Consider the following 25086-nt stretch of genomic DNA (forward strand, 5'->3'; position numbering starts at 1 on the left):
CCTCCTGGGAGAGTTATATAAACCTGGCTAACTCCACTCTAATCTATCCACTTCTTGAAAGTTCATTTTAAGCAAAATAAGTTGCTTGAATAACCCTGATAAGTGTACTCTAAATGGCTTTAGACCTCAAATGCTAGCCATTCCCATAAAGTGTACCTGTTGTTGGTTCATGCTGCCTAGGTACCACCCTGTCTGCTTCTTCTGGGTACCGGGAGAGCTGTAAAACCTAATCAAGTGCCAAAAATGTTCGCTGGTTTACTTACATTTGAAAGGCAGAACTTTGCACCAACCCAAATGTGATGGGTGTGTTTTAGGAAAACAGAAGTGAAAATATTGAGGGTGAAAATGGTCTTCAATACTCTGCACATCGATGTCAGAATAGATGGGAATTCCTTTAAAGCAAAAGAGCAGGCAGAAAAATCTTAATTTGGACACTAAAATGTTGTAATATTTGATACATATGCAAAACAAAAAACATATAACAAAAAATACTTTTTGTCAACAGATCAAACTAATCACACAACAGAAGGACCGAGGCTAAATACAGAGGTGAGATACTGACAGTTTGTTTATTTCTTTTTTGTATTGTATGTATTCGTCACAATGATCACATAGAAGCTACACTGACAGGCAACCCTAATATTACAGCAGAATATCTGTAACGCCCCAAAGAAAAAAAAAATCCATCCTGTCACAGGTGTTGTTTTCATATCTCATGTGGACAGACCAAAATTGGTTTATGTTGTCTGATTAAAAATTTTTATACAAAAATATATATTTTATGTATTCATTTGTACATGTAATAATAAAGTCTAAACAGAATTTGTTTTACATTGCTGACCTTTGTATTCTGTAGCACTGTTACTCCTTATGTGCTTATTTTTGTACAGCGGCATTAATTCATGTCCCTTGTTCTTGTCCCTTCACTTTACAGACATCTGGAAGTGTAGCACGTATTAAACAGCCAAAGGCAAATTGAAGCAATGAGCATTTTTTAAGGAAAGCTCCTCTTAAGGACCGACATCACATAAAAATGTGAGAAATTCAAGACATTTTGAAGCTTTTTGAAAATACTGGTCCGTTCTTCCATCAGGCTGTTTCCAGGGATCTTCTGTCTCTAGGTATCTTGTCAATGGCAGCCCAAAGGAGGCGCTTGGTAAAAGAATTCAATCCTTACATCACTTGCTATATCTGCAAAGGGTATCTTATCAAGCCCACCACCGTCACAGAGTGCCTGCATACATGTGAGTATTGCATTTCAAATGCAGCATAGAACTCTTTAGTAGCTAAATAGCCCATAGCTACTTTTTCAAATCCTGGCCTAAATCCTGGTGTGGGTTAAAAACAAAATAGTCAAACTTTAGAGGCAGCACAAACATCTACCTGGAATCTATAAGGTTCCATACACATTTATTGTCTGGGTCTGCATTGCCCAGCTCACTTTGTATTGCAGGCAGGTTTTAGGTGGGCCACGTATTTATTGGCCTTACTTTTTTGTGTCAAAAAATGCTTTTAAAATCAAACTTGACTTATTAAGATTGACGGTACAACCAAACCTGTGATCCGGAAATCTTGCTGCTCTTTATATATCTAATATATAAATCTATGACTTTGTTTAGCTTGTCTGGTTTTCTTCCTCTTTTTTACTTATGTTGTCCAGTGTTTATATAACTGGACTTCTACTCGGCCATTTTATTTTAACGTTCAAAGTTTTGGCACATGTCTACTCCTCTTGTTGTGGCATAATTTTTGCATCAGTTTGTAAAGATAATGTGCAGTGAAAGTGATGTATGCTAGCAGGCTGTCACATTGACAGGAACAGAGTAAATCCTCTTGCCTTTTGACTTTTACAAGTTATTTAGGCAAATAATCCTCTTATCTGCTGACATGCAGGTCCGCCCAGTAACCATTAAATATGTAAACTGTGTTCTCTGAAAGGGCAAGTTTTAAAGTGATTGTTTGTTTGAGGACAGCTGACATCCTGGGGCCACATTTTAGGGGATAAGTTCCCCACTTTTGCATTACAATGGCTGCAGGTTTGCACTGTTTGCTCATGCAAACATTGGTTAAAGTGGTCCGTTTAGTCCAGTGTAATAGTGTTCTTGCTGTTCCAGCTTGTTAAATGAATTCTCTCTGATCTAAACCTTGATTAAACCTGACAAGTTTGCATGACTTCTGAAAATGACAGTGGAACCATTTCACTAGATCCGTAAGACAGCATATTCTTGTCTATTGCTGCATCTCTAATGGGACTGTATGGTTTTTGTTATGAGTTGTGTAATCCATGTTGGTTTAGGAGAAGATCTCTAAAGGTCTCCTATGGTATCTGACACTAGCAGGAGATCACAGCCTGCATCATACCAACCAAATGGCTATGCCAATTTTTTTTTTTTTTTTTCCAACTTCTCCCATAACCCTGTCACTAGTGCACTGGTTTTCCTTTCCAGTATCACTTTTGGTTGGTAGTAACCAGTGTGTACTGGGAACATCCTCCAAGACTTCCAATGTTGGAGATGATGTGACCAGAAACGTCTAGTTTTGTTCCTTGTCAGATTGTTTTGTTTACCTATCTTTCCTGCTTGAAACACTGCACCCTCCAGAACTGATCACATACTGCCTAATATGTCTCACATCTTGACAAGTGCCACCTTAACAAGATAAAAATGCTATTCTTCTTAACTGACAGTCGTTTAATGTTTTGTGCTGATCAGTTTACATTGTCAGTGACCCTTTTCTTAATTCTTTTCTATTAGTATTTATGAATTTGGTTATTGAGCAGGACCAGTATAATTAATATGGTCCTGTGTTCTAACCACATAAATACATCTGTTTCTACAACAAATATACTGGGTTAATTGCTTTGTCTCCAACTCATTTTTTTGTTTATTTCTTTAAGTTTGTAAGAGTTGTATTGTCCAACATTTTGAAGAGAGCAACGATTGCCCAAAATGTGGAAACCAGGTCCATGAAACGAATCCTTTAGAAATGCTAAGGTATGTAAGATGGCACTTGTGTTTTCCAATGTTTATTTTCTGTTCTAGTGAAATTCCATTGAGAATTCTTTTGTTTTAGATCCTCTAATGTGTTGCCAGTTCTAATTCTTTTACTTATCATTCACATTGACTAACACTCATACACAATATATGTACATTTTATAGAATTTGTTATTTATTTTGTTTATTTGTTACATTATGAATTTGCAAATGCTACCACCACCACATGATGTAAAATAGTTTCAGAAAGCTCTTTCTTCAAATATGATATTCATTCATTTATTCAAATAGAGCCACAGTATATTTCTGACAGGCTGATGAATAAAAAAAAAAAATCTAACATTTACTTTGGTAAAAATAGTACATCTGTGTTATGTAAGGAAGCACTTTCACCTAATTTTCCACTTTATCCTCTTGCATTCCCCCTACATCATATACCTAAAGCGCACAGAATTGTTTTTAAAATTGGAAATCCTTTTTTTGCTCCTTCAACCCGTCACTATCTGCTTTCTCATCTAGGCAAGAGTGGGATGTCCTTGGGCATTCCTGCAGCCTCCTGGGATCTTGTTGTATAACCCAGAAGACTGCGAGCATGTAACTGAGATTTCAAAAGGTTTTGTTCTGGCGTAGAGATCAGCTGCTATGTCATCAGTGCAGGCGCATAACTTCAGTTTATTATATGCGGTGACTTGGCTTCTGGCAAGCAGCACAGAAGAGAAGTACAATGACAGCTAGATCTCTGTGTGTGCATATGAGAGATCTATTAGTATGGTACCAGGTAGCCAGCTTTGGAAGTAAGAAATTTACAGCTGGGTTCAGATGCTGGCCCTGAAGCAAACCGCAGAATAAAGACTTGGGCTGCAAGAGGGATATGGATGCACCACAGTGAACTGGACATATGTATCCTAGAATCATAATATGTATAAATAGTTAGAAGGTTATACAACCAGAATTTATTCATTACAATAACTTGTATACTGTGTAAAGAAAATGGCTTTATTGCATCCTCTTTTTACTTTGTATGACAAAAATAGCTCAAAGTCTTTTCTGAATTAATGAAAACTGTCTGTATTCCATGAAGAGAACTTTGTAACGGGAAGCTCATTGTAAACTGAACCTGTGCCCAGACTTTGCATACTAAGGCTTTATTCACATGGGCTTTAAGATGTTTTGTCGCCAACATTTTAAATGCCAAGTTGATACTAGTTAAAAAAAAACTGCTTTTTTCCCAAAGTTTAGTCACTGTTTTTTCAATGTTTAAATGGCAAGAAAAAAAGAGCAGGGTGTTTTTACACTGCCTGTCCCACTAGAGGATCCTAGGCCCCATTCTGTGATTTCCCTGGGGGATGACAGGCATGTCCAGCAGACAATGCATTAACTAATTACTAAGAGCTCAAGTTATCTAAATTTAAAAAATCAGCATTTTGGAAGTTTCCCTTTAAATGTGAACAATCTACTAGATTGTAAGCTCTTCGGGGCAGGGTCCTCTCCTCCTGTATCACTGTCTGTATTAGTCTGTCATTTGCAAGCCCTATTTAATGTACAGCGCTGCGTAATATGTTGGCGCTATATAAATCCTGTTTAATAATAATAATAATAACATAGAATTAGGTATTACATGTGTTGAACAAGCAGTAAAAACACTTTAAAACAATCCATCATTCATTCTATCTTCTAATGTTAACATCCAGAAGGTAATAAAATCACATAGGTGGGTCAGTGGCAGCTTTTTCTAAAGTGTCTTCAATGTGTGTTTACCCTAAACCAGGGTTCGGCAAACTCCGGCCTTTAGGCCAGATACAGCCTAGCCGGTAGTTCGTTCTGGCCTCACGCTCCCTGGCCGATCCGGTCTAATGCCGGCCAGCAGCCCACGGCTCCGTTGATACTTCCGCTGCCGCCGTAATATGGAAATCTCCCAGAAGGTGAATCCCTCTAGTCTGAAATGCATATGGAGGAGAGGGATTTCACTTTGGGGGGTGTTCCCTGGTGGCAGGCGGGGCCAAAAGGGCGGGTCTGGCCTAGTGTGGCCCCCCCCCCCTCTAAATGTCCTAGTGGCCATAAAAGTTTGCCGACCCCTGCCCTAAACTCTGGTCATTTCCAGTGCATCTTCCATGCTGACTTTCATTCACACTTCTTGATGATGGCTTTCTAAGGCATACCTTAAGTATAACTGTGTACTTTTAACCCAAAAGTAAATTAACTTCTCAACATCAACGAGGGACTACAAGCAGATCTTTTTGTCATTTCGCACTAATGAACTTCCCTCAGTACAGTGTAAAGACAGCCAGAAAGAAATGCATGGCAGGCTGCGTTAACAATCCAAGATCTATTATCTATCCAATTTCTTTTTGCAATTTGACAATTTCTATCTGTGAATTCTATCTTTATTTGCTTGGTATTCCTGTCCCCAGTCAGCTTTGACACCTGGTACCACCAATACATTACACACCTTTTCATGCATCTGCATTTTAAGCTACTTATGCTGAAAGTTTAGTTGGACATTTGAAAAAGAAAGATTTTGGAACCTATATTGTACCAACAGATCTCACCAATTTTTTTTTTTTGTTGCTTTGCTTTTTCTTTTCTTTCTTTACTGTTTTTTTTTATTACGAATATTTTAAATAGGTATTGCAACATTTAATTTTTCTTTTTGTCCCCAGGCTAGATAACACACTTGAAGAAATAATATTTAAATTAGTGCCAGGACTTCGGGAAAGTAAGTATTGTATTTCTTTTATATATTGGAAGTTGGGTTGTTGTAGTTTTTTTGTTTCCCAAGGATAACTTTTTGGTTACTGTTAATTAGGAGAACAACAGCGAGAATCTGAATTCTGGAAGAGGAAACGACCTGAAGAAAATGGAGAAGGTATTATGTGCGATTGTCATTGTTTTACAGGAGAAATGGTTTTAGATAAACCCCAATACTAATAAAACGTGTTACAAGTATTCAAACTTGAATGACAAATAACTGAGCGATTGTACAAGGGACATATTGATGTTTTACTTTTTTCTTAATTTGCATTTCATTTGCTTTCTGTGATCTTTTGTAGCATGTAATATAGTAACATGAAGAATTATCGACATGTTTATTAAGTGATGAATCAGTTTACATTCATAGAGACTATGAAGAATTATTAGTAATGTTTGTTTAGTCCATAACTAGGTTTCCTACTCTATATTGGTAAATCCAAGTCTCAGTAATCTTGGCTGAAAATAGGCTTTTTTTTCCCCCACACAAAATTGATGCATCTCCAGTGTTCAACCTAGACATTTTTTATGCTGGGTAGGAAGAACTTGTAGGCGGGTGGCAGCCCCTGTATTGTGACCCAACTTTTCAGTAACTAAGCAAAAACAGCCGGGTGGTTACTAAAAATGCCGGGTGGTGTGCCCAGCTATATGACGTTGGGGAGGACACTGATCACAGAAGAGTTACTAACCACTCATTTTCTAACCCTTCTGCTTCCTTTCTTATACAAAAATATAAAATGTAACCATTCCAGCTCAGTGTTTTTATTAGTCTTGCTGTTAGGACTATCTATTATATGTGGATTCCAGTTTTTGTATTAGCTTGGCTCGTGCCTTTCTACAGTATTTAGTAGGTAAAATACTGACATTGCAGGGAAGAACTTTACTTTAATGAAACTTTTAAATCAGGAAGTATTCACTTCCTGAAATGAACTATAAGCACTGTGTGTTCTTTACACTGCCCACTATATTATTGTGTGAACTTCAGGAAGTGAGAGTTTCCTGCTAGGTAACTCATCTTTCTCTTTATTTTACAACTCTGCTTGAGAGTGAGGTTTTGGTGAATATGATAGTTCACACAATGCCGTATAACTCAACTCTTAAGTGTCTGTCTCCGAACAATAGGCAATAATGTAACTGCAGGGAGGAATTAGGTACAGTGTGTATGATAAAACGCCAAAACATTTCCTCTGTGCACACACTCGGCAGATTAATGAGATAACTACAGTAGAAGAACGTGTGCCAGTTTCCCTATACCAGCATGCAACTGGGGGAAAAAAAGGGATAAAGGACTGCTCAAAGATTCCATTGATCCTGAAAACAACAATAATAAAATAACAATCTTGCTAGCTTAGCACAAAGAGTGTCAGCTGGTGGGAAGAAAATTACATCAGTTGGTGTTTCTCCATCTTTTAGTGTGGATGACATATGATTTTATGGTACATGGCGTGGTATGATACTGGACAGAGTTTATTGAAAGCTGGGCCCACATTCTATGAACCCAGAAAGGCCTTGATATGTACTTTTGTAGGGGTTCATTATTATAGCAAAAGATTTTGGAGAAATCCATTCCAGGGTTGCTGGATCACCCAGCTTTACTGATGAAAGTGTATCCTCTCCAGTTTTGAAAAGCTTTAATAAATCAGGCACACGGAGTCTGATACCTCATCCAGTATCTGCAAAGTCTTGATGTGTCTTCATATTGCTTAAGCCAGGATCCTGCGTGTGACATGTCCCTGGCCTTCTTTATTATTGGAGTTCATGGGCTCTCTCCTTTTTGTTCTGTTAGTATCTGAGCCTTTTTCAGAATTTGGATTTTGATATCCAAATTTTTGTTGGTAGAAGCAGCCCCCTGCCTCTGGGTTCTTTGTGTTTTTCCATGGTCTTAGTCCCTTTATATATTTTGATCCCCCTTTTCATATGGGAACTATATAAAACATTGGTGTGTAGCTCAGGAGGCTTGTATGGGTTATAATTTCTCTGTGGGGAAATTATTTCTCCCCCTACTTTTATTTGAATTCTCAATAGTACCTGTGTTTTTTTTTTTTGTGTTTTTTTTTTTTTTTTACTGTTATTGTATCCCTTGTGTTGTATGTTAAGTTTGGTTTGATATTTGTCATGTCCCCCACTTCCTATCTGAGGATGATTTCTTCAGGTACATCGGTCTCTTTACTGAGAATGTGACGTATACAGACAGGTATATACAATTCTACCACAGGTATACACAATTCTACCATTCTACCACTAGGCACTTTCAGCATAGAAATCTGATTTAGATCCTAAGATCCAATCTGCAGATTGTGAGTGTTTGAAATATCACTGTTTGACATAAATCCCATGTCATGTGTCTTATTGTATGGCTGGGCTGCTGCATCCACAAGTTTCATGAGATTTGTTAGGCTTGTGATGTCAGTAGGAAAATGTCACAGTTGTACACACACCAAACAAAACTGATCGCGGTGTATGGCTACTTAGGCCAATCTTGAACTGATAATGCTGCAGCAACCTGGCAGGTAACACAGCTTTTCCTAAGTGTGGGGATATACTGGGAAGGGGTGTTAGAAGGCTACTGTAAAATTGGAGTTGTAATTGTTTGTATACATACCATTTTCTAAATGATCCTTCATATTTGATCCTAAAGACACAGAATTGCTTTTGTGTAACGTAAGGGGGACCTGTGCTCTTGTGTGTGTCAAATGCGTTAGACAACAATATGTTTTTGTATGTAAACCAAACCCAATAGTTTAACATTTTTTGGTCTTATCACCTGTTAGCATTCAAAGATTCAATATATAAAATATAGTACTGTATGAATTTTATAGGCTTATGATAATAGTTAACTTGGCTGTAAATTTAAATCTCCAATATTACATGACAACATTAGTGTCAGTGGGTTCCTGGACTTTATGGACATATTTTAATGGTATTATATACCTTATACACTGTTCAGTGACATAAGAGTCCTATGTTTTGTGATGTAAATTTTGGCCATTTTTTTTTAGAATGTATGTTTTTGTAGTGCTTCCTTTGTGGTTGCATTTTAAACCTCCTTTTTATATTGCACTTTATTTACTTATCTTTAAAAATGGTAGTGTTACTTTGGATAGAAATATACATTTAGTTGTACTTACTGTTTTTTTTTTTGCAAATTAAGAAAGCAAATCATTAATCATAAAAAAAATAAATATATATTTTCAGACTATCTTCAAGTGGCATTTTACAGAGGAGAAGCTACAGTTTGACAGCTTTTTCTGGTTTGCTTTTAAATGCAGATCCAGCTGGTAGTTTGACAGCTATGGACTGCCGGTAAAAGCAGGAAGCAGAAGTTTTTTAGATTAAATTTTCTACTCCCAAGATCCTCAATGTGTTAAGATTGAAAAAATAAGTTTAGGCATGTTTTAGTGGCTACTGTGTACCAGATATCTTTGTTTCATGGCTTTCTTTCTAAATACAATGCATGCTACAATTTGCATTTGAGTTGTCAACATAATGTTTAAAGCTGCCTATATTTTGCCTTCCATGGTTCCTCTTTTCTGTCTCATCATCATGCTAATAAAATTATTAAAATCTGTCTTCTTTACATACCCTATTTTAGATCCAGTGATAGAAACACAGTGTTGTGTTTCTCTTTGCAATTCAGGCAGAATAGGCCATTTGAAAAGGCCTGACAGGGTACTGTACCTGTACTGTACTGAAAACAGGAAGTGGTAGTAACATCCATGTGTGTTGCTGAGCTTCCATAAAGAAGTAAAAACCATTAAATGAAAGGGGTGAGTTATGGGCAGCAAGGCCGGGAGGAATGGGCTGGATTATGCTGAATGTCAGCCAGGATATGAGGCAGGCTCCGACTCAGAGAAGTAATTTCTGTTCAGGAAGAAAGGTTGTCCAACTGTATGTAACAGAAGGTATGAATGGAGTTCAGCTTTAAAAGAAAGCATAATATTAAACTAGGGCAGTGCTGTTATAGGATATTGTTTGAAGGAACCAAGCCTTCTTTTGTAATTTTGATGTACTTCTCTTTAATAGATGGACTTCCAGATAATAAAAGACTTAGGGATGATGAAGAGGAAAATGACGAAAACAAGGACTACCACAGAAGTGACCCCCAGATTGCCATCTGTCTTGATTGCCTGCGGAATAATGGCCAGTCTGGGGAGAACGTAGTAAAGGTAAGTAGCAGCCTTTACCTTTTTCCTGTTTCTGCTTAGAGGAGGAGTAATATCTGTCTGGAAGAAGTCAGAAAGTGCTAGTAAATGGATAACACCTATTACTAAAAATGAACATTTATTTTGCTGTAAAAAAAAAAAAAGCCTCATAACGTGCTAGTATTTGAGTATTAGCTTAAATTAAAAACCCTGCTGACATCCAAAATTATCAATTACAATGCTGCAGGAAACCATTCAGGTTTTAGGGATGGTAGAAGGATGGTATAGCAAGAAATGATCACAACCAATGTTTATTAAATGAATTGTATTATTTAACCACCTGGCCGTTAGTATATTCTTTCAATTGTAATCCGATTGTCATACAATGTATGACAATCGGATTGCAATATAATGTTTGTTTACCCACCTGAGAAAAGTTCGGGTTTAACACTTTTTGCAAGTGTTTTTACCCCGAACCAAGGTCGGGTTAAACGGCCGGGTGGTTAAATAAAAAGTTAAATATTTGCATACAAGTGGAAAAGCATTGCAGAACTCATCATTGTAAACAATACCATTATGACCAATATGAGAAATTATAAAAAATTCAGAAACTAAAATATGTAAACATTTAAAGGATAAGTGCACCAATCCTCTTTCCCCTTTATCTTAACACAGTTCCTTACTTACCTAGATTTAACGGGACGCAGGTCTAGTGAGTTTACATTCCCCAACTCCAAGTCCTCTGCTGCCTGTGCAGTACAGTCCGAATAATGTCATTAGAATATTTCCTGACATGTATGAGGCTCATCTATTCTCTTCTAAATCATACAGCAGGGGAGGAATTGGAGATGGAGGATGTTAACAAACTCTGGACTACAGCCCTTTGTATGGGTGAGTTAGGTTAATGTAGGAAGGTGGTGGTAGTGGGGGGCACTTTTTCCTAAACTTGCCCTCAGTGCTTTGAAAAGACATAAAAATACTTTTGATATTGAAAATGATACACAAGAAATAGTAAGGTTATGTTTGACAAATGGTAGTGGCTCATGTGCACCACCACCTACTTGACTACTTTTGTTTTATTTAATTTCATTTTCACTAAAGTAGAAAGAGACTAAATATTCTTGGACATTGTACAGTATGTCATTTTATTACCATGTTCTTTGGCACCATTTTGCTCAGATATCTTTCTCCACTGGTAATACAATTCGTGATTGGTGATATCTTCCTCTTCCTAGTTTATCTAAAAAATAGAGAATAATCCCAAAAGTTTCTTTTAATTAGTTTGTAATTATATATGCCTATTTGCTAAATATGTAGGCAGGCTTTGCTTCCTGTTACAAAACAATGCATTCCATGTGCAAATGATATTATTACATTGCCACTTTAGATTTCCTCAAAAAAAAAAAATACTTTCACCTTTTTCATCTTTTGGTGCATCCCAGTGTTGCTAGTCTCCTGTAGTCACCTCCTGTCTACATTCATGCAGTCCAGTGATGGTTACATAGCTTCCTCAGGGCTTATTTTCTAATTGTAACCGTGGACTGCGTGTAGAAAAAGCTGCAAGTTACATTACAAGTCCAGGTGCCAATGCAGAGGTTCAAATAGGAGACAGGGATGGAGCGTTGTCACTATTACAGGAAGGGCCACTAATAGTGAGAATGGAGTATTTTTTTAATATTAGTTAGAGATACAGAATTTATGACATTAACAGGGTCTACCTATACGTTAGGTGATAAAGGCAGTCACGCAGAGTTAGTGTAGTAGCCAATCTAACATGCCTTGTCTTATGTTAAATTATATATATATATCATGATAAAACAGGGAATATATAAAGCTTGCCAGACTCTCATCCAATATGACAAGATCAGTGAGACAACATGTCAGAACTTCTGTGTACATGCACTTTTACTATGTTATATGTGACTGTATTTTGCACTTCTTTAATTGCTAGGGGCTGATGAAGAAATTCATTCGTTGTTCAACACGCATAACAGTTGGCACTATTAAAAAGTTTTTAAGTTTAAAGTTAAAACTACCGAGTACTTATGAGGTAAGAGCAGAGCTGGAAGTGGTTTCTATATGTAAGCATGATACATATCGCATCCTAATCTCATAAAGAAATAACTGAACAATCATAACTAGACTATCTTTGTTACATATTGAATATGAAGGACATTACTGATCTTTCCTTTATGTATAAAATATCTTTATTACACATCCAGCAGACCTCACTTGCAGTCTTATTACCTGACATTTTCATGTGTAATTCAAAAACTGGATTTGCAAGTGTTTTAGATGTAAAAGTACATATTCAGATATCCTTTCCAAGCTGGATACAGGATACCATATTTCAATTTACCATTTTGATAAGGTTGATTTATGTAAGAATCTTTTGCAATATGCATGGTCGGTCATCTGTATTACCAACTAGAGCTGAAGATGTTGTATAAAAGGGAAAAAAGACACTCTTACCAGGTTTGGATGAATTATTTTATTGATAAATATTGTAACACTATCAAATAGTAACTATTTTTTATGTGAAGGTCAACAGTGCCCAGGAGAAAAAATCCTCTGTCATTGATGGTGGGTGGCAGTCAGCTTCTAAATAGATGGTTGAACTGCATCCAATTGACTTGTAAAAAAAAAAGTATAAAGTATAGTTAGAGAAATCAGAGTGTCCAATTTCCTATGTCATTGAATAGGATGCTTAAAAGGTAAAGAAAAAAGCTGTATTGTGCCTAGCTAAAACTTTTCCAATAGTTTTGGATAGAGGAAGGAATAGAACCCCTGTAAGATTTTTCTTGTAGTCCAGGGCTCCGGCACAACCAGTTATGGTGACAATAACTTTGTCAGGCAAAAAGTAGTAATCATAAAAACCAATACAGGCCATTGAATTCTATAGCCCTAATCTACTTATTTTTTATTTTCCTGTTCGTGACCTTGGAGCAGATTTTTATCTTATGAAACCATTGTTACTGTGACTCTGAATGAGGGAAAACTCTCTAATGGAGATTTGGAGATCAGCGATTCCATTATATGAGTCCTTTCCTTCTGTATCCAAAATCTGGAAAAAAAGGTTTGGGCTTAACATACACATTAGGCTTCAGGAACAGGTTTGAGTTTGTTTTGGATTCAGTCAGAGGACGATGTTATGTTAAAGTGATCTGGGTTACTTATAGCTGCTCCATTACTTTTACAAGTGAAAATATGTTTAACCTCCTGGGCGTTTCACTGATATCAGGATTTTTGTACTAAAAGCAGTTTTTACAGAACTGAACTGTAACTTACAGAAATACGTCTGAACAAGGGTCTAGTAAATATCCTGAATATAATAAAGTTTGAAACACACAATCATGTAAAAAAAAAAAAAATAACTTTAGCTTAAACAAGAATGCATAAATAAATCAAAAATACTGAAAATGCAATAATTCTGTATACTGTATAGTACTATATTTTTCTAAAACACCTCGCTAGTGTGGTAAATTTTAAAACAGAGTCCAACGTCACATACCTATAGATAAAACCACATAAATATATTTTGTATTGGATTAGATACAGGAGTTTGTAGTGAATCCAATAAAAAAAAACGCAAACACGGAGCGTTCCAATTCTTTACATATTTATTTTAGATTGTAGGCTATAATTCCTAGGCATAACTCACTGAAATATGCCCAATATTTAATAAATTTATTATTAAAATTTTAAAAAAAATATATAAAACATTATAAAAAATTTTTTGTATAATGTACTGTAACTGTACAGTACCTTATATAATTTATATATAATAGAATTATGTATATAATATATAAAGATTTCTTTGTATTGGACTCAATTCAGCTTTTTTGTTTTGAATCCAATACAAAAGGATTTGAATCTCCCTCCCGCACCGACGTCACCGGGAAACCCCGGAGATCGTCTCTGCACACGCCGGGAGAAGACAGAAGAGGACGGATGTCTCCGTAGGAGCTGCGGGGATNAGGTAATTGTTTTTTTTTTCAGTTGTAATCCGATTGTCATTCCATGTTGTATGACAATCAGATTGCACTGTAGCGCTTGTTTCTATTTTTAGATACCTCGAACCTGGTTCGGGGTAAACGCTTTCCCCAAGTTTTCTTCCTGCGAACCAGGCTTGGGGTAAACCGCCCAGCAAGTTAATTATTCCCTATTGTTTACATTTGGCTTTAACCTGATGAGCTGTAAATGCTGAAGCTTCATTTATGGGACATTCAGGTATTTGTTTTTTCAAGTGCATGTTTAAATGCTGCCAATGAAGTCATTGCCAGCTAGTAGTTGAATTGTTTTGGAGCAGACAATTAAATGGTCAGTTCCATCAAGTCCTAAGACAACAGAATTATCGTACTTAACGTTATTGCATATTTCTCTTTTTTCAGCTGGATGTTCTATGCAATGGTGAAATTATGGGAAAGGACCATACAATGGAGTTTATTTACATGACACGATGGCGACTGAGGGGTGAAAATGTAAATATGTTATTGTCCTTCCTGTTCTATTTTCTGATATTCTTAACTGACTGTGTTAGATATCCTGCAGTAAGCTCATTTCAAGTTTGTATTGTTGTTTCTGTCCTCCTGAGAAGGTTCATTAACTTTATAAGTAATGGTGACCATGGACACTTAGACAAAAGTTGACTGATGAGTAATCCCAAATTGTTATTATACCCGGAATGATCTGGGTAATAAAATATCCCCAGACAAGATTTATACAAACCTTATACACTGAATTTTTCTCTAATATGCCAAAATAAAAATTAGAGCGGAGTGTTTAACCAGAGAACTAATATCTTCCAATGCAATATTTGTCTTGGTTTGCTGAATTTTTTTATGCAATGTTTTTTTTTGTTTGTTTATTGTAGTCTTATCCAATGGTATTGCAATATCGACCAAGAATTGACTTTGGTTAATTGGTCGCACCACACTGAGAAGAATTCTGCACTGTGTTTACTCATCGACAGATTGCACAATGAATGGACGTGCCTATTTATATGGACTAAAAGGACACCCATCTATTTTCAGCATGCAAATATGGATGTGGTCTCTCTCTCCAATTTGCCAGTAGTTTCTTCCTAGTTTATTGTTAAGAAATTAAGTGCCAGTCTGTTCCACAGCCTCTGACTTCTAGGTATGTTACCAACATGCTGCAAATCCCAGAATTTTAAAATGGATGTATTTACTGTAATGTTATTGCCTAACACTAGTGTTCATTACATGTAAGATAGATAGTATCTGGTGTGCACTGTACAGGTTGTCCTTCGATCATTTAACTGACAAGGTAACAAACACTTGCTTTAGGAAACCAATATTCCATTGTACTGAATGTCTCAAAGACTGTTATTATTATTGGATGTGATTTGCCACCTGCTGCCCTCTCCCCCTTTTCATTGTCTAAACATTTTTACATATAACAGCAATAATTGAAGTTTCCCCAAAGTTTCTGTTTCAGGTGAATAATAACCTAACAGAATATCATCTGCTCTGGGTTTCTGGCCCCACTTTTGTTCATACCGGCAGTGAGTCTGCAGCAAGATTACTGCACCCTCAGGCCAGTGAACTGCTGATTCGGGGGAGATGTTACAATGTAGTGTCTACCCATGCCAGCCCAATAGAAAAATGGCAGTAAGGGGTTCAGTATTCCTCATTGTAGCATCAAAATCCTTACATGGACCACTTGTTTACATGACCAAACAAATGACATCCATGTGGCACAAGACTGTCCATTCTGCTTTGCACTTGCAGTGGCTCTATCAGGACGGTGTCAAGTGCTGGTAAACTTTAAAAAAATGGATCCAGTTCACAGGCTGCCTATTCTTTTGATGTGTTCCAATTGTGAACACATTAAAAGCATTACAGTGATAGCATGCTTGTCAGAAATGTCAGATGAGGTGTGGCTTCTGACTTGCATGACCCCCATGGGACCCCAGCTGTGCTGTAGTTGATAAAAGCTGCTCTTCATAATTTTACAACTCAGTACTTAGAAAAATGCCTTAAGGCTTCTTTTCTCTGGGATGAAATGTTGCTGTTAGTTTTTAAGTACTAAAGCTTTATAAATAAACTAGATGTGGCAATCAGTAGACATTAGGTGTGACCACCTAAGTATTCCACCCAATTTGCCCCATAGTCACATTTAAGATGCCTGTTGTATGAGGCCTTAATGAATATTAATATTTGTCCAATTTCAGCCACTTCTTGGAATGGGACAGATTTGTTTTCATGCACATAAAGCAGACAAGGTGTCAGTATGTGCATACATTCTTTTATGGCATGGGGAATTTTTGGGCACAATGATTTTTGCACTTTGAGAGAATATTTTTTTTGGTCACATAATTTATCAAAAGCAAAAAAAGTATTGCAAACTAATTCCTATTTCTGAACCATGTGACATCACAGAAAAGATAGTGGAAACCGCAATAAAACAAAAAACTTACACAGGTTCCAATCCCTTCCCAAAAACCATATAGATTATTTGCGCCCACTATTAGAGAAGGAATAGAACTTCTGCCAGGTCTTTGCTGACTAGAAGCTTAAATTCCCCCATTGGGCACAAACAACCCTTTCTCACCCCACAATAAAAGTGTTTTAGTGCTGTCTGTGTCCCTGTTGGAATGATTTTCATTTGCATCCTTGCCCTAGGAAGTAAAAGAAAACCTCTATAGTTGGAACACATGCACAACAATAAAACCCACAAAAAACACACTTTCTCACACCAGCCTGGTCTGCATGGGTACATTTCCTGCACATGATGTACATTGGATTAGGGCCGCCTGTTTAATTGAATCGGTAATGCTGTGTATTGAGCTGTGTGTCTCGTCATCCCTAATGTACCCTTTACCCTATGTTGTGGTATTGGGTGCATTATCACTGCGCGCTGGTGCAAATTCCCTGAACTACACAGGACATATCCCATAAGGCTTTACTACTCGGCAAATATAGTTCATAAAGGGCTAGAGCAGATAGCTAGGTCTGAATAAACTATGTTCCTATTTGCACTTATGTGAAGGTAAAATATATCTGTATGGCAAATAATAAATATATATATATATATAGGTGTCCTCCTCCACCCACCATATGGCAATGCTCTCTATTATTCTTTGCCAAACACTTAATATTCATTAGTCTTCCACTCTTATGTTTTACAATAATTTATTAAATATTACAGATAGAATGCAAATAACTCAAGTTGCATGTAAAATTATTTTGGCCATTAGTGAGTTTGTAATACGAGGTCTATTATATTCCTTTTACCTTATTAATAATAATGTATGGCAGAATTATTTTTATTTATGCATTTACAATTGTTTTCTATCATTTTGTTTCCTTATTTTATGTAGACTGGTAGCACTTAATAGTCTTGTTTTAGAGAAATGTGTGCCTCAATGTAGAATTATACAGTATATGTGTACAGTATACTCACTGTGACTAGTTAGGAAGAATATGGTTCTAATACTTGTCTAGTGATGTGGATATATTTTCTTATCTATGTTTTTTGAACAGAAAACAATGAAATGCTGACAAATAGAATTCTATTAAACAATTAAGATGCCTTTACAAAAAAAGACAAAAAAAAATAACCAAAATTAATGTATAACTTCAGAGTTGACCTCTCATAACGATATACATAGTAATATGACCAAATTCCTTGCACTACCATATTTGAAGGGACTTAATGTCAGGAAGTATATTTTTATAAGTTTATTTCAGTTGAAATCTATTTTGTACCTGTTAAAGAGTAAGAGAGCTTCTTGCATTGTGCTGGTTCCTTTTAAATCTAACATTTTGTAACAATGCTGAAGGTTCAATGTGTTTTTTTTACAAAGTGGATTGTTTTTTTGTAAATAAATAGTCAAGATTTTAACTTGTATCTAAGAGTTTACTGTAATTAGGAACTGGATTGTTGGTGTATTTTTTCCATTTCTATGGGAAGCCAAATCACCATTTAAAGTGACTGATAATTAAAGGTGTGAACATATTCTCCCTTTTTATAGGGAGTTGCTTACATTGTCATTTTCTGAGCAATATTTTCCTGTTATCTCAAACCGTTTCCATTTCTAGCCTAATAGTATTTGTATTGGTAACGAAATATAAATGTGCTCCCACTTCTGTTTCCATCAATAAAAGAAATTCCTGACAAACTACTTCTGCATGGGTTTGATCTCTTTGCAGGGTATTACTGTTTATGTATTGGTGATCATCCACCGACACTTCCTACTTTCTAGTAACCTAGATTGTAAGCTCTTCTGGGCAGGGTCCTCTCTTTCTTGTGTGTCACGGTCTGTCATTTGCAACCCTTATTTAATGTACAGCGCTGCGTAATATGTTGGCGCTATATAAATTCTGTTTAATATTAATAAAGTAAGCTGTGCATAATTATTATTAAACAGTATTTATATAGCACCAACATGGAGTTGACCCTGCCCCGAAGAGCTTACAATCTAAGATGGTAGTGGCCAATCTTTTCAGGACCCACAGACCACATTTACTCGCTCTGGACTTCGCATAGATGGGAGCCATGATGTGTCACTCATATGGGAAGAACCCGCCCACTCTCCCATCGCACGCTTAGACCTCATGAGTGGGCAAGTTGTGTCCAGAGACACAACCTTCCCACTTCCTTGAGTCCGCTGTCCCTACGGGAGACATGGTCCGCTGCTCTGGCCAGTGCGCCCCCCACCACCAGTTGGCAACCGCTGATCTAAGAGCTAATAATAAGCCTTAATGCGCTTTCCTCCAGTGGGGACTGGTCCAGTCTCTTATACTGGATCCCATGACAGTGGACTACGCACGTGTGTAATGTGCCTGGTGCCCAACTCTATTCTCAGCGCAATGAGAATGAGAGATGAACACTGCACATAAAAATGAAAGTTTGTTAGCAACGTAGGGAAATGTTTTTATTGGCAAAGGGTTCTTTAAATGTCATTTATGCCTTCAGAATCTTCCTCCTAGCAATTTTTTAAAATAGATAAGCTATGAGTATTCCAGGAGAAGAAATAATTTGCCAGTTGTAAGAAAACAAGACATTAGGACCCTATTCAGACCCCACCACTGAAACATGTCATTTACCATGTTTTGTTAGGATTCCTTTGGGGTGAAAACATTTGAAAATTCTGGCTTATCATGTTACTTTTTTTTAATTCAGAGTCGTCCCTTTGCTTTGGTCATTCTGACCAATTTATGCCTATTTATGGCATGATGAGTTAATGATTGGCACTATGTGCCAAGTGATGATTCCCTTTCAATTACTGAGTTTTGCAGCCAATATCTTTTTAAGGAGGCCACTGTCACTCTCTTTCTTGAATGGCTCTAACATGAAGAGGACAGAACTAAAGTAACCTGAAGGAAACAGTAGGAAATGTGACAATGTTTTATAATCTTTATGATAATGCTGCACAACTGTATATAAGGAAACAACAATGCTTTGTTATCTATCAGAACACATGGCTAAAACTGCTCACTTAAGATGTTTATATTACACAACTGGAACATGAATAATCTTCTTGGATAGTCTAGATACAGACCTAATACATACATGCATGACAAGCCCCAATAATTGCACATGTGCCAGAGTTATGTCAATCAAAATGGCTAAAGACAGAGGTCCCAAAGCAAAGAAAGGTGAGTGTACAAACAGGCAGGTAAGTTTTGATTCTTATAGAGGAGACATTTTCTGTCCTTTCTGCACTAAAAAAAAACCTGCCTGCTCACATTTTTACTACTTAGTTTTAAAATAGTTTACAAATACTAACTACCTTAAAGTTCAAACAAGCGGGATTCACTTGTTCTGTCATTCACCTGTTCCCAATGCAAATGTGTAAATTGAGTAAAAGTGCAAAGAGACTAGTAAGGGAGACCACCAGACTTTGGCAAATAGCCACTAAAATTTTCTCAACATCTCACCAATACTTTCCACACATTCACTTTGAAGACTGTAAAGGTGGCCTCATAATGTATGATGAGACCAAGATCGTGATAGGTGCTCATGCCAAACAAAGTGTTGGATCTGATGGCGGAATTGCTCAAATACTTCATGCCGTCATATACACATTGCCATATGCAGGCAATGGCAATACACATTGCCATCCTCAAAACCTGAGGATTTCAGCAAGGCCATGACAGCAAGCAGCATTTTAAACCAAGAACTTGTGGCTCTTTACAAATGATCCCCATACAACTGGCTGGCTGGATCCTGGGGTATTACTTGAATAATGAAAGACTGGGGGCACCCTGACAAGGAAAGTTATCTACTGTAACTTCTTGATTACCACACAGACCTATTTACTTAGGTTTAGGAATCACTCATATTATGTGAAATTTACACATTTGGTTTGGATAGACTTTTTTCATTGGTTTAAAGTTCTTCCCCCCTATAGCAATTTATTACTGGTGGTGCCTACTGTAATGAGCACAGCCATGTACTATCACAGGACAAGACCATCCATATTTGCCTGATGTTCAAATGTTTAAAATCAAATCATGCATTCACATCTGATCATTATTGATGTCCGAAGCATATGCAGATAACTTTGGGGAGAGTATACAAGCTAGCTTAAAGCTGAATCATCCATCCCTTCTATAGGCATCTCTTCTGTATTGAGATTGCTTACTCCAATTTCACTGCACACAGTCAGTTTCTCACAGCAAGTCAGATAGAGCCTCACCTTTTTGGACACCCAACATCATCTAGACCTTTCCTCCCACCCTTTTATTTCATCGGATTTCAGTCCCCACAATCACAGTCTCAGAATTCAATGTAGGCATTATCCAGGACCTAGTCTGTATGAGGCAGGGCACTGATGTTTTCAGGAAGCCATACACAGAAATCAGTTCTAATCTAATTCTCCTATTTTAAGAACAAATATAAACATGTTGAAATAGAGTTGTATTGCTATTGTTTTTCTTAAATCATTTACTGGCAACATTTTCTGGCCGGTAAAGAATCTAGACAGTGATTTACTTTCCCTATCTTACCACCCCGCAGGCCAATAACATTATAAAATCAACATGATAAATGTGCTGCGGGCACCATTGCTGTAGATATTTCATTTCATGACTTCAATCCATGACAACATGCAATGCAGAAATCTATTTCATACAATGTAAGTGATTCATATGGTTGTGCAGATCATTTAGCAGAATACATGAGAGTTTCTTCTTATTAAGCCAGCTGTCACACATCATAAGTCTGCTCCGTTTCACATACAATGTGCATTTCATAATTACATCTGAAAATACATTCTAGGTAGCCAATTACAGGGATGTTTCATTCAGTCTCGGTAGAAGGTTTACTTCATATCCTAAATAGAAAAATGTGCAGTGTATTAAAACTAAACTCTAGACGTATATGAAAAAGATTTGGATATTGACTAACAGCTGGATTCCAATGGTTGCTGGGATTTGAACTATACAATCTAAAGGCAATACCAAATTGGGAAACTTAGTAGGAAGCAATCAAAACCTTGGACCTTAGGAACAAAATTTAATTAGTGTTGCTTTATGGTCTGACCAAGGTATTAGCATTCTACCAGTGGAAGAGAAGTTGTTTTTACGGATGTGTGGTAAATTTTAGGTCAGCTAGGGAATATTGTTATAATAAAGGTAAGAAAAAGCCACAAGAAACCAGTAACCTTTATAAAAAAGTAGATGCTCCTATCCTTGACAATGCATGGAAGGGTCGCAAAGGGTTATTCTAGGAGCAGAACATATCACTTACTTAGTATACCAGATACATAGGTTTTTAACGCAGTAACAATTTATTATCTTTTAGCGAGCCAAGGTGGGGTGACACCCTCTGATTTCCCACCTACAATTCACAGAAGTGGTTACATATAGGTTTTGGGCCCCTATCCCCACCAACTTGAACAGGGATTAGAACTGATCATAAAGGATCACATAAATGACCTTTTTAATAGAGGGATCAATCCTACCCCAGCTTAGAGAAAGGTCTGTTGTCTGAATTACATGAGATCTGACCAGTCCTCTAATTTCAGAAAGTAATAAAGCATGATATTGGAAGTTGGACTGAAATATTTGGATCAACAAATTAACTTTAAATAAAGCAATTATGGGTCCATTGCCCAGTGCTGAAATATCCAATGCCCTAGTCAGAGGCATTACCAGAATAATCTCTACCCTGCACATTGATAAGAGGGTGAATGCTGTATATTACCGTGGGACCTGAAACAGCTGTGAGAACGGAGAAAGGGAATACTTTTAGGTCTAACATTATAATTGGTATTGCAATTACAGTCATTTATATTAGTTACAGACATATTGCACACTCAGATAGGCTTGGACACACAAATGTAGCCATAGCAATATGGTAACAAGTATGGCTCCCAATCCCATTTAACCAAATATTTTTACTGAGATCTACCTAATGATTTTGCATATGGTTCTGCTATGGAATTTTCCTGAATCTCTTAGCAGGATGTCCTCTCAGCATACCTATGTGGCAGAAGCATAACTACTCTATCACAAATCTTTACCAGACTTCGAAGCCTCTATCTTAATGGTCATTTTTGTATATTTCCACATTTTTCCTTTACGTCCAGGCATGTTAGGAGCACCTTCTTTTGAAACATTTGTGTAGATACAACACGTGCATAAGAAAATAATTTTCCTGTAACATAAATGTTAAACATGTGGGTATACATGCTCTGAAAAGGAAGCTCTCAATCTTTACACAAGAGTTGAAATACTAGGGAGTAGGAGAGTCGGCCTGCTCTGGACAGACGTTTGGCTGAGTGTTGCTGTTATTCTGGACTGATGCAGCAAATCTGGGTGTGTTGTCTGTCTCAAATGAATAGCAGATTAATTCTTATTATGTTTTAGCCTTTGCTCTTCCCTCCACTGACAGCCTCTCGTCACACGCTCTTTGCACTGTTTGTCATACCAGTCATGTTCATATGCTTATTTCTGGCTATTTTTAGCTGCATGTTCCAGTGTTCATTAAAAAAAAAAACCCTACAAGGAATTGAATCTCCTCCTCACATCTACAGGCCACTAGTACAGGGCTTGCTGTAAACACTGTACACCAAACAAAGGTTTTTAATCAAAATATTTAAAAATATCGTGCAGGCTTTAAAAATTTACAGTTGTTAAACATTGCAATCCATGGTGGAGCCCAACTCTAGCAAGAAGAATGCCAGGATATAGTGTAAGAGTGTATGTGAGAGGTTGGGCTTAGTGATAAGAGAGGGTGGACCTGCGTTTTTCTCACGCAGTATTGATGCCAGGAGTTCTGAAGCCTCCTTCGATAGTTCCAAATGACGTGCCAAATCACTCAACTCATCCTGATCAAATCCCTTATGAACAGAGTCCTCAAACTCCTCATCATTGTTGTCACCTAGATCATCACCATATTCATGTTCTTTAAGAGAGTGTAGTGTAACCCATACCGGCACTGGGATTTCATCTGAATGAGCCACACATTTTGCTTATTCACTAGATAGAGCAGTGCACAACCTCTGACCACACCGTCTTGTGTGTAAATGAATAGCCTATACAAATCCACTCCACAGTAATCGCATTAGTAGTAGAGAAAAAACCTGACGTTATTGAAAATAAGTAACTCCACTTTCAGAATCAGCATACCTATTTTAGAATAAAGAAGCTTAAAAGTTGAAGTCAACAAAAAATGTGGGACGGATGGAATGGATGGATGGAATGGATGGATAGATGGATCTGTTAGCCTCATCACATTAAATTGGTCAGGTGTCAGTGGCTCAATACATAAGAGCCAGCTGAGGCTCAGGAGCTCTCTTTATCATGTTATTGCCTGCTACTGGGTAAGAGGCTGACTGATTACAGAATCTCTCGTAACTTTAGTCAGTGGTATGGACAAGCAGAAGTTTTTGTTTATAGGAAATAGCAGAAAGTCAAAGTCCTCATTCATTAAAAGTGCAGGATAAACTAGCTTGAACTATGGTATGGTCTTGGGCATGATTTTTCCACTAAGAATATCAGTCCAGCCCCATACACACTCATGATATAAAAATGCATACACACACAAAAATATATATGGCCATCATGTTGACCCTCCGGTTTAACTGACTTGGAATAGGTAGGCCAATAAAAACTTCTAAAATTGCAGATCTGATCAATTGTTATGGATCTGTGATTTAAACCATTGAAGCCAATTTCTTTTGTTTCTGTGTAACAGCCAATCAACTATCTTTTTTGAGTTTTTATTTCAGGAATGGCAGCCCATGCATTTTTCCCAAAACAGGTGAAACATTACAGGTGCTGATAGTTCAATCTGCTTTTAGCTGTGACATAACAACACTTGATTGTTTTGGTATATGCTGGACCCTGGCATAGGGATTCCCTGCCAATTGCACTCTCAAACTGTTGGCTGCTCCTACTGAATTACAGTAATTGTTCCTTAAGCATTGCCCAGGAGGATGGTCCCTATGTAAGATACCACTTCCAAATCAAGTCATAACCTTGACATTTACCAAACAATTTTATTTGGAGCCTATACTCCTGCTGACAACATTGCTGAAATGCACCGCATTATTTTATCCTCATGTGCTGTAATGGGAGGTCGTGGTAATGAAGCAATTTATCTAATTATCAGAATACACTCTAAAGAACTGATCTGTAATCAGACTTCAGTAAATGTAGAGGATGATGAATTCCTGGGGCATTAGTAACCTGCTGATGTCATTTTGGATCCCTCATAAAACAGGTGCAATGTTTTATTTATATAGAAGTACATGCGGCTGAATTCTAACACGGTGCTCCAACATTCTGAGCGAAAGGAAATGACATTCTGCTTTGTGTTTTTCTTGGAAGAGGTAATGAAGAAAAATATATTTGTATCATTTTCCTCAGTTCAATGTGAAGGGTGATCCAGGCAAGGCTGCTGCTCAATGTTCTCTTTAAATACTGGTCTGTCAATCAAATGCCTGGCTGTCCTCTTATAGACCGGTATAGAAATGAGACATATTTGATCAGATCAGCCCAATCTTTGTACCCAGCCTAGTTTTCTGTTGCATACAATACATAATACTTAAGGATATTCAGAAAGCTATATATCATATTGCGCTTCCAGTAGATAAATCAACAGAAAGTAGTTTAACTGAAAATAAAAAGAGATATGTAGAAACATCCAATAGCAGACCTCAGGTACATTTCCATATCATCCAATCTCATACCTTGGATCATGCCAAATTTATCCAACACTTCCCT

The 25086-nt window shown here is 37.1% G+C and overlaps 1 protein-coding gene and 1 long non-coding RNA gene across 2 annotated transcripts in view; one reads left to right on the top strand and one right to left on the bottom strand.

The window, feature by feature from the left end:
* Positions 1 to 278: 278 nt before the first annotated feature.
* Positions 279 to 18032, top strand: PCGF5 (polycomb group ring finger 5). The gene is made up of 9 exons (XM_072425230.1): positions 279 to 549; positions 935 to 1244; positions 2897 to 2993; positions 5654 to 5709; positions 5800 to 5859; positions 9765 to 9907; positions 11835 to 11933; positions 14275 to 14364; positions 14757 to 18032. Exons 2-9 carry the CDS (start codon positions 1133 to 1135, stop codon positions 14802 to 14804), a joined length of 705 nt encoding a protein of 234 aa, XP_072281331.1. The 5' UTR covers positions 279 to 549; positions 935 to 1132; the 3' UTR covers positions 14805 to 18032.
* Positions 12369 to 25086, bottom strand: part of LOC140340159 (uncharacterized) — an 82933-nt gene continuing 70215 nt past the window's right edge. Inside the window, exon 3 of the long non-coding RNA XR_011922604.1 lies at positions 12369 to 12515. This is a non-coding gene — a long non-coding RNA (uncharacterized lncRNA). The remainder of the gene's footprint in view (positions 12516 to 25086) is intronic.

This window comes from Pyxicephalus adspersus, chromosome 10 (genome assembly GCF_032062135.1).
Source record: "Pyxicephalus adspersus chromosome 10, UCB_Pads_2.0, whole genome shotgun sequence".
Taxonomy (NCBI): Eukaryota; Metazoa; Chordata; class Amphibia; order Anura; family Pyxicephalidae; genus Pyxicephalus; species Pyxicephalus adspersus.